The sequence below is a fragment of the Rhinolophus hipposideros genome, assembly GCF_964194185.1.
Source record: "Rhinolophus hipposideros genome assembly, chromosome: 9".
Lineage (NCBI taxonomy): Eukaryota > Metazoa > Chordata > Mammalia > Chiroptera > Rhinolophidae > Rhinolophus > Rhinolophus hipposideros.
The window spans coordinates 9,069,307-9,084,549 of record NC_138055.1 but is presented as its reverse complement, the minus strand read 5'-3'; the positions used below and the strand labels follow the sequence as shown (position 1 = coordinate 9,084,549).

At 54.9% G+C, this 15,243-nt stretch overlaps 1 protein-coding gene across 2 annotated transcripts in view; it reads left to right on the top strand.

Moving 5' to 3' along the window:
• Positions 1 to 13,529, top strand: part of TRIOBP (TRIO and F-actin binding protein) — a 51,650-nt gene extending 38,121 nt beyond the window's left edge. For both annotated transcript variants that reach the window (XM_081061543.1, XM_081061544.1), the window contains 9 exons: positions 835 to 1,360; positions 1,948 to 2,058; positions 7,236 to 7,383; positions 9,106 to 9,208; positions 9,755 to 9,914; positions 9,990 to 10,100; positions 11,026 to 11,112; positions 11,898 to 12,061; positions 12,804 to 13,529. In XM_081061543.1, coding sequence (XP_080917669.1) covers positions 835 to 1,360; positions 1,948 to 2,058; positions 7,236 to 7,383; positions 9,106 to 9,208; positions 9,755 to 9,914; positions 9,990 to 10,100; positions 11,026 to 11,112; positions 11,898 to 12,059 — 1,408 coding nt within the window. In that variant the 3' untranslated portion in view covers positions 12,060 to 12,061; positions 12,804 to 13,529. The remainder of the gene's footprint in view (positions 1 to 834; positions 1,361 to 1,947; positions 2,059 to 7,235; positions 7,384 to 9,105; positions 9,209 to 9,754; positions 9,915 to 9,989; positions 10,101 to 11,025; positions 11,113 to 11,897; positions 12,062 to 12,803) is intronic.
• Positions 13,530 to 15,243: the final 1,714 nt, after the last annotated feature.

The following is a 15,243-nucleotide window of genomic DNA, read 5'->3' as shown; positions in this document are numbered from 1 at the left end:
GGCTGCTGTAACAAAGAAGCTCCAAATACAGTGCGTAAACAGGGAGAGGTCTATTGCTCTGTCCACAACGGTCCAGAGGTATGTAGTCCAGACCTGGTGGGCAGCTCTGAGGCCCTCGACTTATAGATTTGCCTCTGGTTCAGGGACTTGTTTAGATTCTCCTGGAGTCCCAGACAGTAACCAGGCCAGGTCACACCCAGTCCTTTAAAGGGTGCCACTTCTTACTCTCATTGGGCAGAATGTAGACACATGGCCACACGTAGCTGCAGGGGATGCTGGGAAGTATAGTTTTGGGCTGGGCGACCATACACCCAGCTATTTTTATGGAAGAAGAGAAGCACTGCCACAGTGATTAAGTCCCCACAATTTGCGCCCCGTGTACCCAGAAGTCAGGGTTCACCTCCTTGGCAGTGACCATGGACATCTTCCCTATTCCATTGTGAGCCTCTTGAACCCAGGACCTTGTCTCAAACCATAGTTTTTATAATAATGCTTTGGTCATCCTTTGTCATGGGCTTCCTGGTCACTTTACATATATTCGCCCACCTCGTCCTCATATCCGTCCTGTGAGAAATACCGTTCTCCCGTATTACGGGTGAGTGATTGAGGCTCAGAGGGAAGCCGGCTATCCTGGTCCCTCCGCTGATAAGTGGTAGAGCTGGGATGGTTCCCAGAGTGGCTTCATGAGAGGTTCTAGTTGTCACCTCTGGGTTGGGCGGTTTCCTCCGCTGGCTTTCCTTCCCAGGCCCTGGCACACGGGTGGCACTCCAGAGGTGCTTATTTTGGGACTGAGTGTGCAAGGTCCTGCCTGACGTGGCTCTGCTGGTGCCCTAGGCTCTCAGACTGCAATAAGGAGAACACGTTGCACAGCTACGGCACCCAGAAGGGCTCCCTGAAGCCGGGGGAGCAGCGTATGGGCTCCGAGGTCATCGGCCGGGGCGGCCCTCGGAAGGCAGACGGACAGCGGCTGTCCCTGGACTACGTGGAGCTCTCCCCGCTGACTCAAGGGTCCCCACAGCGGGCCCGCACCCCGGCTCGCACTCTTGACCGTCCGGCCAAGCAGGAGGAGCTGGAGCGGGACCTGGCCCAGCGCTCTGAGGAGCGACGCAAATGGTTCGAGGCTGTGGACAGCAGGGCCACGGAGACCCCAGCTGGTGAGGGGCCACGCCGGGCTCTGGGCGCCCCCCTGACGGAGGACCAGCAGAGTCGGCTCAGCGAGGAGATTGAGAAGAAGTGGCAGGAGCTGGAGAAGCTGCCCCTGCGGGAGAACAAACGGGTGCCTCTCACCGCCCTGCTCAATCAAAGCCGTGGGGAGCGCCCGGGGCCCCCAGGTGACAACCATGAGGCCCTGGAGAAGGAGGTAGGCATCACAGCTGGCTTCTGGGAACCCCCTCACCCCACCAACACCCTCCTATCCTTGCAGTCCTGCTGTAGCATTGTTCTTGCATATCCATAGGGGAGCTCACCCCTGACCCTCTGTCTGACACCTCAGACTGCTGGACTGGAATCTGCTTTCCCAAACCTTGTTTTCTTAGTTCCATCTTCAGCAACCACAGAGAAGGGAAGAGGCAAGAGAAGGGAGAGACCATTTATTGAGCATCTTGTCCTGGGCCCTCTGTAATCCTCAGCTGTCTCGTGTTCCCATAGGGTAGACCTCATCACAGTTTTACTGTTAGGAAGCTGAGGCTGAAAGGCCTTCCCCTGCCACCTACATAATATCAATACATGTCACCGCAGTGTCCTGTTCCCAGCCCTCTCTAGTTTGCTCTGGGCCAAAGCTCTTCTGGGTCAGTAACCCTGCCATCCAGGAAACAGCTGGAACGACGCCCTTTCCTGTACATCCCCACCAGGGTGCTTCCCCTTCTCAAACCCAAAGCTCCTCACTGCTTCCCGCCACCTTCCTCCCCTCTTTCAGGCTCCTACTGACCTCGCCTCCTCCCTTTACAGGTTCAGTCTCTTCGTTCCCAGCTGGAGGCATGGCGTGTCCAAGGGGAAGCTCCTCAGGGTACACCCCGGTCCCAGGACGATGGTCATATCCCCCCAGGCTACATCTCGCAGGTGAGGCTGAGGAGCTGTGTTGTGGGGGATGGGGACAGCTTTCTGGTTGCCATGTTTTCAGAAAACAGCTAATATTTTGGGAACCCTTTGGGTGCACCAGAACCATGTGGGGCCTTTGACATGCATCATCTCATTGAATGTCCTGAGTGAGTGGACGTGAGCACTGTGCCCATTTTACAGACAAGACCACTGAACTCCGAGATTATGTAACTTGCCCAAGGTCAACCGACCCGTAGATGTCAGAGGGAATTTGAGTTCGGGTCTGGCTGACTGCTCTAATGTGACACTTTGCATTTGGATCCCTTTCCCCACACCACCCTGGGGAAGTGGGGAGTGGGAGCCCCCAATGGGCAGGCCCCTGGGAGGTGCTCCGTAAACAGGAAATCTTGCCTGTGCCTGCCAGGCCGAGGTCTTTACAAAGTGGTCTGTGGGATCTGGGAGCCTGGTCTGTGTAGGACGCATGGTCTGTGTAGGACGCATGGACGCATGGTCTCACTGGGGCTGAGTTTGTTTCCTGGGGACATTTGGCCATGTCTAGAGACACTTTTGATTGTCACCACTGAAACAGCTAGCTCTCCAGAGAATATACACGTGTGTACACACATACACACTTACATATGCTTATATATACATATGTAAGATAAATGATATGTTACATATGTGGTTATAAATTTTACTGAAACAAATAATGTTTAGTACACAACTTACAAATAAAAACTACATAATACTTTTTATTGTGAATTCTATATAGCAAATTGAAATTTCTCAAACTACTTCCACTGGTTTTTCCGAATGCTTGTATCCACAGCTAACTGACAAACGAGTGTCGTTCTAACATGAATGTTGGTTGACATTTTTGTTTATGTTAATGAGTAAGACGAGAAGACATGTCGAAACTTTACTTGGTTAATGTTATGAACAATTTTTTTGCCGAACTGGATAATAGTCTTCTATTGAGAATATTTTCTGAAGAGTATTTCCTCAGGTTTTTGTTCTATTTACAATGTGAATATCATAGATACAGCACACTTTTAATTTTAATCTGCATTATTAGCATTTTCTCATCACTGGCTTAAGTCTAAACAATCAACAAAACAATAAATCAAGTCCTAATTTGTAATGTTTACCAATGTCCGTGGTGGAAATACTCCCACGTGGCCGAAGGACCTGAACACGGAGTTGGGAAGACATGTACACACCATTATAGAGCACTTCCACCATACAGATACAGAAGACATAAATAACCTCGACAGCATAGATAATAATAAAATACAGTGTACTAATTGAGAAGTGATGAATTTTGAGTATCAGCTTTGTTTTTAATGTAATTAATTATAAGTTTATATCATTTTTCACAATGGCTGTGCCTAACAACTGCGTCACAGAATTCCTAAACGTTTGACAGCTGCCTCTAGTCAACACACCATTGCCTGAAGCAGAAAAGAATGCTGGGATCCCAAACTCTGAGTAGGGGGGGGCCTTCTAGAATTTACCAGGGGGCAGATTGCTGTGCAGCGCTCTTGGGAAGGCTTCCTGAGGGCAGGCACAGAGCTGAGCACTGGACTGGGCTGGGGTGAGAGCATGGGCTGTGCCAGGAGGTGGAAGGCCGATGGGGGCCTATCCTGGAGACCTCTACTGCCAAGCCAAGGATTTGGGATCTCGTCCTGCACGCCTGAGGCGGTTTGGGGTCTGCCAGTGACATCGGGAAGGTGATGTTGGAGTGAAGGGGGGCTTGGGAGGGGACAAGGTCAGTGTCAGGAGCTAGGATGATAATTGAAGGAGAAACGGATGTAGGAGGATGGGGAGGGAGGAGAGTTCAGGACTGGGTGACTGGGTTCAAAGAAGGCAGAGGGGAACCCCCAGGGACCCTAAGGCTGGGGCTGCTGTCAAGGTCAGGGGGCCCGTCTGAAACTGTGTAGTTGATGGAACATTCAGCTGAAGGGAGACCAGGGCCTAGGAGGGTTGGCCTGATGTGGAGGGCTAGCTTGGGGGGCTCACCTGACATGGGGACGGGGCCAGTGTTGTCAAAGGCTCCCTTGAGGCCCGAGGAAAGGGTAGGGGGGCATCTCCAGGCAGGGTGGGCTTCAACACCGGGGCTTGAGGCAGCTGATACCATCTCAGAGACCTCCACCCAGGAGGCTTCAAGCTGTGCTCTGTGGAGCCCTCAGATGCCCAGGGGCTGCCTTTCGGAGTTGGTCCATTCACGTCCCCCTGCAATCAGAGCAGCTCCGTCGTCGTCCATTTTACTATTAAAACCTGCATTAGATTTCCTTTGGAAAAGTTTCTGTCACTAAAATGAAGTTTGAAAAGCACTTCTCTGACTTCTCAGCTTATAGATGGGAAAACTGAGGCCCAGAGAGGAGGTGAAAACTTTGAGCCGGATGGAGGCAGACCTGTGCCTGCAATCCAGGCTTCCTGGTTCCCCAGGCACCCCCTTGGGCATGCCAGGGGCTGTCAGCATTTGTCCTGCTAGGTAGAGATGGGCAGGGGGAGCAGGCGGAATTGGGGTGGGAGGTGAGAAGGGAATAAAGGGGAAACAGAGCGCAGAATACGGGAGTGGAGGAGTGGCCCACGATGCGGAGGGAGCCAGAGAAGAGGAGCTGAGCCATCTGTGCCCGCTTCAGGCACCGGAGGAGGCCGCTGGAGATTCAGTGGACCCTGGAGAGGTGACAGCTGGGGAGGCACCCCCCAGCGTGGGATCTCAGGCCGAATGGGTGCTTCTCTTCCAGCTGGTGGGGTTTGCCACCATAGGACAGCAGCTGGGGGGACTGGGACTGGGGATCCACCGACTGGGGCTGTAGTGCCTCTAGCGAAGGGGACCCTTCCAGCCTATTGCAGTGAGGGCCACGGACATTTCTGTACCCATTTTCATCCATGTCAGAGGTAGCACTTGACACCTCGAGCCCCCAGGAAGGTAGATCAAAAAGCAGCACCTGACCTTCTACGAGCCCCTCCTTATGGGCTGCTGCCACCTCCTGGCATCAGCCTCCCCGCGCTGCCTGCCTGATCTGGCCCTTTAAGAACAGGTCCCCATGTCCCATATTTCTTTGATCTCTGCAGGTGGGTGATCTCTGCAGGTGGGAGCTGGCTTACCTTAGGGACCCCCGTGAGTTGGTTTTATGGGGCCTGTTTTACAGATGAGGAGACTGAGGCTCGGGGAGAGGGAGGGGCTTGTTCAGGTTTACTCCATTGTACAGCCAGGATTAGGACCCAGTCTGGGGGACCCCAAAGCCATGTTCTATTGTTCATTGTCCTAATTCGGGGGACACACAGGACAGGCTCAGAGGCCCAGGTGGGCCCCTGCTCACCACTTAGAACATCAGGATCCAGGAGGCCTGGCTCTAGCCCCCCAAACTGGCGCTCGCAGCCCCCAGGTGTGGCTGCTGGAGGGGTAAGGGTCGTCCCCTCCACTGTGAGGTGCCCTGTGGCTTGGGCCTTTGTGCCTCTGTGCCTCGGTTCCTTCCCTGGCTCTTCTCCTTCCCTTTTTAATGATCTTAAATATTTTTAAATTATAGAACAAATAGGTTTACATTTTCAAAGATAATTCAAACAAAAGGTTAGACACAAACACATGACATCTCCTTTCCCTGCCTGCCTCCCACCAGGGGTCACCTAGGTTGATGTGCATCTGAGCACATCTGTGTAGTTTTCTGTTTATCGTCTCACAGTTTTGGAGGGTAGAAGTCTAGCATGGGTCTTGCCAGGCTAAAATCCAGGCCCTGCAGGACTGCGTCTCCTTCTGTAGGCTCCGGGTAGGCTGCGGTCCCTCATCTTTTCCAGCGCCCGGTGGCTGCGCATGTTCTGTGGCTCAGAGCCCCTTCCTTCATCTTCAAAGTCTGCAAAGGGGTCAAGTCCTGCGTTCACGTCACTCTGCCCTGCTTCCACAATCACTTCTCCCTCTCTGCTCTCCTGCCTCCTCTAACACATCTAAGGACCCCGTGCCTACATTGGGCTCCCACATAATCTAGGATTGTCTCCCTGTTTTAAGGTCATCTGATTAGCAAGCTCAGTTTCCTCCTGCCGTGTAAGGTAACATTCACGGGTTCTGGGGAGTAGGACGCGGACATCTTTGGGGGCCAGAGCTCGGCCTCCCGACTGTGTCCTTCCCTACCTTCCCTCCTTTCCTGTGTTTTGCATTTGGTACCTGGACATCTGTCTCCGTGCGTTTTGTTTCTGCGCATGGTGTCACCCCATGCATATTGTCAGAAACCGGCTTTCATCACCTAACTTTCCGGACAGCTTTCCCCAACAGTCCACATGGGTGGCTCTGTCTTTTAACAGCTGTCTGGGTCCTTTGTAAGAATTGATCCCATCATTTATTTAAAGGTTCCCTGTTAGGCATTTAGATTGTTTCCAGTTTTCCTGTTACCAACCTTGCCGTAGGGAATACCCTTGTCTAAGAGCCTTTGTACTCATGTGACTTTCTGTAGGATCATTCCTAGGAGTGGACCTGCTAAGTCAAGGGATGGGGTCATTAACAATGCATTGATGCCACCAAACTGCCCGCCACGCTTCCCGTCATAGCAACTCTCCCAGCAGTGGGTATGACCAGTCTTAAATACTGGCCTGTCGGATCCATCAGCCCCGTTCTGTGATAAGTTACCAACCTTAGCTCACTGTCTCAGCACCTGCCACATGTCAGGCCCGGCCCCGACCCCGGGACTCTAAGCTGGATCAGATCTTCCCTGTCTTTGGGGTATTTACGGCCTAGCAGAAACAGAGCCTTTGGAGACAGGAGAGAGACAAAGCTAGGAGGACATTTAAACTGGGCTGCAGGCCAAGTGAATTACCCAGGAAGAGAACGGTGCAAAAGAATGTTCCAGGAATAGCATGAGCTAAAGCTCAGCGATGTGAGCATGTGGTGAATTGTTTTTTATAACTATGGGGGGCCAGGCATGAGGCTACAATGGTCAGACAGGAACAGGGACTTGACCCTGCAGGATGGGGGCCCTCAGCAGGATTTGGAGTAGAAGAGTGACAGGGTGAGGTTTGTAGGTGGGGGGAGTGGAGGGCAGGATGGACGCAGGTGCAGGCTAGTGGTGCCGGGCTCCAGGGAGAGGTGGTGAGCCCTGGATCAAGGTAGGCCTGCCCCTGAGGCTTCTCACCTCAGGCTGGAGAAGGGCCACTGTCCCAGGCAATGGGGGCAGCCCTGTGACACCCTGGCCTCCCGCCCACAGGAGGCATGCGAGCGCAGCCTGGCAGAGATGGAGTCTTCGCACCAGCAGGTAATGGAGGAGCTGCAGCGGCACCACGAGCGGGAGCTGCAGAGGCTGCAACAGGAGAAGGAGTGGCTCCTGGCCGAGGAGACAGCAGCCACTGCCTCAGGTGAGGACCTTGGGCAGGAGGGGCATAGCGGGGCTGGGCCTACGAGCCTTCAGGCTGAGGCTCCTCCTCAATGAACTTCATAGGCCTTTAAGTAAGAGGTGGGAGTCTCGGTGCCAAACTGGAATAAGGGATCAGGAGGGATTGGAAGCCCCCAGAACTAGCCTCTGACCCTACTTGAAAAGGGGAAACTGAGTCAACAATAAGCCATACACTCCGTGGGTTGTGACTGCTCTCCCTCGGGGCCTGCAGTCCCTGGGGGGTCCCCCCAGGCCACACACACATACTACGAGTTCCCACTCCATGCCAGGCCCGTGTTGTGTGCTGGGGGAGAGACGGGTCCAGCTCAGACCCTGTTCTCATAGAGGGCCACCTCCCTGGACACCGGCCAGACCCTGGGGAGAGTGGGGAATGGCGTGAGCGTTTGCCAAGCTCCAGTACCCCTGTGAGCACCCTCGTCCTTGCAGTGCCTGAGGAAGTGACCCATTTCACAGATGAGGAAAGGGGCTCAGAGAGGTGAGTGACTTGTCCCAGATGGCACAGTTTGGAGGTGGCAGAAACTGGAGTTGGAGCCCACAGCACTCTGACTCTAAAGCCATGGTCTGAATCCCACCTTCTTCTCTCCCAAGCCAGAAACAGGAATGTCCAACTGGCCGACCGAGACGCTGGGTAACTCCCTCCGTCTCTCTGCCCACTGCACACCTGCTGTGTGTGCCTGGCACATCCTGGGTACCTCCAGGGGGGGTGTAGAATAATGGAAATGAGGAAAGTCACGTGATCCAGAACCTGCCAAGTGCGTCACACACTCAAGGCCATGCCCCTCATCCCAGACCCTGGGGCCAGTGCGTTTTGCATTTTGGGGAGCTAAGCCAGTGCATGTATTAGATTTCCACCCACCACAGCAGGGTCTGGACTTTACCCTGAAATCTAACACTCAGGTTTTTGCAGTGCAATTTGTCAAGGTCATATTTAAATGGGATAATGACCTCAAATAGCCTTGTGTCCATTCAGGTCAGGGTTGTCACCAAAAGATTTAGGGAAAACTTCCAGTGTTCAGAGCTTTTGCGTTTTGGAATTATAGATAAGATGATGGATGAAGACTTGTTTAATCCTCACAACAACCCTGTGGGAGTGTGAAAAGAGACTCGGTCCTTGGGAGCTCACAGTCTGAAACATAAACCAACGGGAGCTCATGTGTGTGTGCTATGCATGCATTGTTCTAAATGCTCTCCACACATCTTGCAGTAACTCTGGAGAGAAGGTGCTGTTATCCCCGCTGTCCAGATGAAAGACCTGAGGCACAGAGGCTTTAAGTCCCCTGAGCAAAGTCGCCTAGATTTGTAGTGATTGCTAAGCCTGCACTCTTGGCTACGAGGCTGGGTGAGGCAGATGGACCTTTTAAAGGACCCACCAGGCTCTGCAGGGACAGTGCATTGGGTGGGGTCTCACCCAGCCATCACTAAATAGAGGGACCAGTGGTCCAACACTGGGGTGTCTCCCCAGCAAGGACCATCAGACAGATTGTTATCTTCCCTTGCTAAAGAGGCTCAGAGAGGTCGAGCATCTTATCCAAAGTCACCCAGTTCGTGACACAGCCTGGCCCAGTGCTCTTTGCATACCACTCCCTGCTCCTGTCTCCACGGTACACGTGGATGCTTGGAGGAGGCAGAGTTTGGTAAGCTGTCCCCTCTGCAACCTCCCTCCGCTTTCCTGCCCTGCTTCCAGCCATTGAAGCCATGAAGAAGGCCTACCAGGAGGAGCTGAGCCGGGAGCTGAGCAAGACACGGAGTCTCCAGCAGGGCCCAGATGGCGTCCGGAAGCAGCACCAGTAAGATGCCACCTGGGTCCTGGGCTCTGGGGGCTGGGCCTCCCTCTGAGCCAGGGGCCCAGCTGCCAACCCTGGTGGTTGTGAGTCAAGGACCTGTGCTGAGGCCCCTTGGAAAAGGACACTTCAGTTTGCCCCTACCTGAGACTCCAATGGGGCCACAGCGAGACCTCCATGCCATCCACATACACAGTTTTTCAAGCCCCTTTTTGTCTAGCTGGTCTCGGCCTCCACCCTCTTCCCCTCATTAGTGTCCCCTAGAGCTGAACAGCAGTATTACCCTCAGCCGTTCAGGGTCCCTCCCTGCCACAGAGCACAGTTCTGGAATGTTGGGGCTATGGAAGCTTTAGAGATGGGCTCTTCCAACCCACCCTTAATGTAGGAGGCACCTGCATCCCAGAGAGGCTGTTACAGGTTCACAGCTTCACAGCGGGCTAAAGGCACAACTAGGGCGGGAACGCAGGAGTCCTGAGCTGCTGAGTCTGCCATGACCTGACTCCGAGCTTGGCAGAGAGCAAGCGAGCTCATGCCACCCTCTGCCCTGGGTAGGTCAGACGTGGAGGCACTGAAGCGGGAGCTGCAGGTGCTATCGGAGCAGTACTCACAGAAGTGCCTGGAGATCGGGGCCCTGACGCGGCAGGCCGAGGAGCGCGAGCACACACTGCGGCGCTGCCAGCAGGAGGGCCAGGAACTACTGCGCCACAACCAGGTGGGGCTGGCCCCCGGGGTGGTGGGCATGGGTGGCCCCAGCAGCCCTGCACTGACCATTCCAAACCGCCCCCAGGAGTTGCATGCCCGCCTGTCCGACGAGATTGACCGGCTGCGGGGCTTCATCGCCTCACAGGGAACGGGCAACAGCTGTGGGCGCAGCGAACGGAGCTCCTGTGAGCTGGAGGTGAGTGACGTGCCAGGCAGCCCAGCCAGTCCTCATGGCCTGGACGTGGGGCTAGAACCCGATAGGCTGGGTCTGCCCGGCAGCATGACTCTGAGGGCCTGGGCCCCAGTGAGGAGGTGCCAGCACAGCCAGGAAGGGCACCTGCCGTGTGCCCAGCACTACTGCAGCCAGAGCCCAGCGCCTCCATCCCAGTCCTCCACCGGGCTGTTGTGCGACCAGGAGAAGTCGCCTCACCTTTCTGAGCCCCAGCGCTCCTCTGTAAAATGGAGCTAGCACCCTTCTTACTGGGAGACGATGGAGTGAGAAGATATTTTACTATGTAAACATTTATATGTGGCTCTACTCCATGCCTGGAACTTCTGGAAGCCCTTTGCATTTTAACCTACTGAATCCTGACAGTCCTACGAGGTACATGCTGTTACTATCCTGATTTTACAGATGAGGAAACTGAGACACAGAGAGGTCAAGTACCTAGCCCAAGGACGCACAGCTAGTCGGCTGTGGGAGCTGGGATTTGTACCTGGCATTCTGGCCTCAGACTCTAAGCTTTTAAGCCTCCCCAGTCTGGCTGAACCTGTCTCCTTGGTCAAGTCAAGACAGCAACACTTGGCCTTCAGTGTTTGGGGAGGGTTTAATGAGGTAGTCCGAAGGGAGTCCCAGCCTCTCTGGTTCAGAGTAGGGCCACATTATGGCCTCCTTTTGTCTTCTTTGCCTTCAAGTTGAGAGCCTGGTGCTATGATTTGGACATGGATGAGAGAGCGAGGGGAAATCAGAGAGGGCTTCCTGGAGGAGTCTGTCCCTGGGAGCTGCACGTTGGGCGCTGCATTCTAGGGGCCTGAGGCAGGGAGAAGCCAGTCTGCAGGGTGCGGTGGGCTGGATAGCTCTGGCTTCTGGCCCTGGATCAGCCTGGCACCCATGACCCTAGGTGCTGCTGCGAGTGAAGGAGAACGAACTTCAGTACCTGAAGAAGGAGGTGCAGTGCCTCCGAGACGAGCTCCAGATGATGCAGAAGGTAGGTCCCAGCCAGGTGAAGCGAGGTGTCTGTGGGTGGGGAACCTCGGGTTCTATCTGGATGCCCCATCCTGTGAGCGCCGCTCTGCACCAGGCACTCCTCGTGCCTCTCCCGCGGAGGTGTCATTATCCCCATTTACAGACAAAATTGAGGCTAAGAAAGGGTATGTGACTTGCTCAAGGCCACAATTGCTTTTATTTATTCAGCAAATATTTATTGAGCATCTGCTACATGCCAGGCACCATGCTAGGTGCTAGGAGACAGCTGTGAACAAAAAGGGCCCAAATCCCTTCACACGTGGAACGTGCATTCCAGTGTAGAGTAAGCCGCGTTGCTAGCAGTTGGGAAGGCCGGGATCTGTAAGTCTGGCTTGCCTGGTGCCGTGTCCCTGTGTCCGACACCCTCTGTGTGTTTGTGACTCTGGGAGCATGTGTGAGCCAGACTCATGGAAAAGGCCCATGCACTGGGCCAGCCTGACCTGGGTCTCATCCCAGCCACTTGCTGCCATGTGATCTTGGGCAAAAGCTTCACCTCCCTGAGCCTCAGCTCTCATCTGGAGCAGGACGCAAAGGCAGCTGAAACCTGTGTCCCTGGGTGTTGCTGGGAGGGGTTTGCCCAGGGCTGGGGACCGCCTAGGAGGGGCACCAGGAGGGACGAGGCCATGAGGGCTGTGGAGGGGCCTGGCTGCTTTGTACTGGCCAGCAGGGCGCATGCTGGGCATGTGCCAGTGGGCAGGGTCAGGTAGGGAGGGCTTCAGGCCCTCATAACCCCTCCCTGCCCCCTAGGACAAGCGCTTCACTTCAGGAAAGTACCAGGACGTGTATGTGGAGCTGAACCACATCAAGACGCGGTCAGAGCGGGAGATCGAGCAGCTGAAGGAGCACCTGCGTCTTGCCATGGCTGCCCTGCAGGAGAAGGAGGCGATGCGCAACAGTGTGGCCGAGTAGAGGTGGGTGCCACCGGGCCGGCACCACCAGGCAGACAGGAGTGAGGCCAGGCGGGGCACTCGGCCTGAAGGTGTGAGCTCAAGGCTCATCCACACCCGACGCGCTGTGCCACCAGGCCCAGGGCACTTCCTTTTCCTGGGCTCTGTTTCTTTTTCTGTAAATGAGAATGGTGACACCAGCAACATGGGGCTGTTGTGGGGATCAGTCAGACTCAGCCAGGGGCTGCTTTATAAGCTGGAGCATGTTTCTACAGAGGTGGGGAAGTCACTGGGGATCTGATTATTGCCATGTGCCCCCATGTGACAGCAGTGCCTCTTAACACTGTGCCACAGCCGCAGCCTGATGAGTCCATGCCTCTGCTCAGGGCTGACAGGGCCCCTGGCTGATCTGCCTAGGCTCGGGTGGCAAATCCTGTGTGCCCGCCCCACTTCAGACTCTGCAGCAGGCACTCATCACTAATCACTCCCGGCATTCCTTCCACCGAGCTTCGCACTCTGACACCACTCATCAAGGACAGCTGCCTCTTTCTGACAAGTCCTGTGGACTTCCTAGTGGCCACCCAGTGGGCCAGACTCTGGGGAGAAGCCCGGAGGAGGAGATGTAGAAGAGATCTGGTCCAGCCTTTGGGGCCGAGAGGTGTTGGAAGGACCTGCGGGCTCCCGTTGCCCGGCCAACGCCACGCTGGGGCTCAGGGCCAAGGCTGGGGCTTCCGTAGCCCTCAGCTGCCCCTCTCTTATTTTCCAGGTCCTTATGGTCCAACCCCGCTGCGGACCCCTGAGCCCAAGGGGACCAGTTGCCCTCCTTCCCTGCTGGATGGAAGTCAGAAGCCAAGCTTTCTTCTCACCCTCTGTGGGCCACATGTGCACTCACCACCACACACGCACAGACGCACACACTACACACGCACAGGCACACACACTGCACACGTGCACACACACACAGACACACACACACACACACACACACTGCGTATCTGAGCGCGCCCCTCGCACTGGGTCTTACCTTGCACCTTCTTCAGGATTTTATATGTGAAGAGATTTTTATATAGACTTTTTTCTTTTTTTTTTTCCCCCAAAACCCTTTGTACTTTTTAAAAAGCAATTCCTGGTGGCCGTGTGCCTCCAATACTGGCTCCCCCTCTGTCTCCAGCCTCCTGCTTGGGCTTCTGGCCTCATGGCCCTGCCCCCGGGTCTAGAAGCAGCCATGGCGGCGGTGACTCTGGTGGGAGAGGCAAGGAGCCAGCTACCCTCCTCCTACCCTCCCCCCCCCAACTACTTCCTGCCCTGGGGGGACCCCCACCCTGGGACTCTGGACTGAGGGACAGATGGACAGAGGGAGCCAGCCGCTGTCCCCATGGCCCCACCTCCTCCGCTGAGGGGGTGCTGGGCGTGGAGGCGCTGGAGCCGCCCCACGAAGGCATTTCTCTCCTGGTCCGTCGGCCTTCTTAACTTAATAAAATGTTCCAGCAGCTCTGGTGTCCTGCAAGGCTGGGGCAGGGCGCGTTATGGAAGTTGGGGTTTCTTAATCCTCTGCCCCCCACCCTAGCACTCCACCCTTCCTACAGGGTGGCTTGTGGGCTTCTGAGGGTGGAGCTGAGAATCTCCTTCCTCTAGCAGGCTCCACGTGGGGTTTGCGTACAAGCACCACCACCATCACCACCACCACCAGGGAGCTTGTTAGAAACACCAGGCCCCACCTGACCTACTGACTGAGAGTCTATACTTGAACACGTTCCCCAGTGATTCACATGCACCTCAAAATCTGAGAGGCCTTAGAGCAGGTGCTGGGCCCAGGCCTTGGAAAGAGGATGAGCTGAGACTGCCCCTGACTGACCTTGGGCAAGCCATGTCCCCTCTCTGAGCCTTGATTTGCTTCTCCATCAAATGGGTGCCTTTCCACCGCAGTCCTATATTGAGGCTATGCCCAAGGTCCTATTCAGCCCTGGGCGGGGTTGGGGTGGGGGCAGTGGACGCGGGGCCTCATAACTGCTGGCTGGCGGTGCTGATCGTGGCCACGTGAGGGGCTGGGAAGAGGCCCTGTTTCTAAGTAGCCCTAGGCCCAGTCCAGGTGTCTGATTTGCAAGGCTGTGGCTGATGAAGACAAAAGGACAACTTGAGCCAGCCTCGTCCCCATGGCTGTACCCATCAATTCTTGGGCACCTCAGGTTGGGCGCAGAGGTGAACAAGAACTGGCCCTGTCCCCACTGAGGCTACTAAAACAGGCCACATGGAGTTGGGTCCCAAAAGGCTATGGGAACCCCGAAGAGACCTCGACCCAGCCTACAGGTCAAAGAGGGCTTTTGGAGGTGGCTTTGAAATATGACTTTGTGCTCCACTGAGACACCACTCTCCACCTACTAGAACAGCTCAGGTTAAAGGACTGACGATACCAAGTGTCTGCGAGGATGTGGGGAACGGGTTCTCACGCAGTGCTGGTGGGAGTGCCCTTTGTATCACCACTATGGGCGACGCGTTGTCAGGCTCTTTGTCAGGTTCTTAGAAAGTTAAACATGTCTACCCTATGACCGATTTCCACTCCTGCCTGCACACCCAGCAGCAGTGAGTGCTTAGAGCCACGACATGACTAGAACAATAATATTCACGGCAGCCCAAATGGGAAAACAACGCACATGTCCATTAAGAGCAGAATGAATAAGGAAATGGTGGTATGTTCATATATTAGCATACGTACTATACACGGCCATGAATTACTGCTGCACTCGGCGTGATGAATCTTCCAGATAATGACTTTGAGTGAAACAAGCCAGCCATAAAAGGGCACATGCTGTCCAATTCCATTTATGTGAAGTTCAAGAACAGGCAAAACTGGCACTATGGTGATGGTTATCAGGACTGAGTACCTCTGGCTGGGGCGGGGCTGACATTGATTGGCAGTGGGCACAGGGAACTTGCTGGGTGCCAGGAATGGGCCGTGTCTTGATCTGGGTAGTGACCACATGCTCTGTACACATGCAAAAACGTACCGTGCTGCACACGTAATGTTTGTGTATTTCATTGTGAATCATGTCTGAATTGTTAAAAAGCTAGAGTTCCAGTGGGTGCCCAGGCAAGCCACCAGGGGAAAGCCCCAGTAACCTGTCACACAGGGAATTTAGCCAAAACCACGTGGCTTGGCTGCCAGGTCTCAGGCGGGCAGGCATGTGCTGTGAAAAGAGCATGGGCTG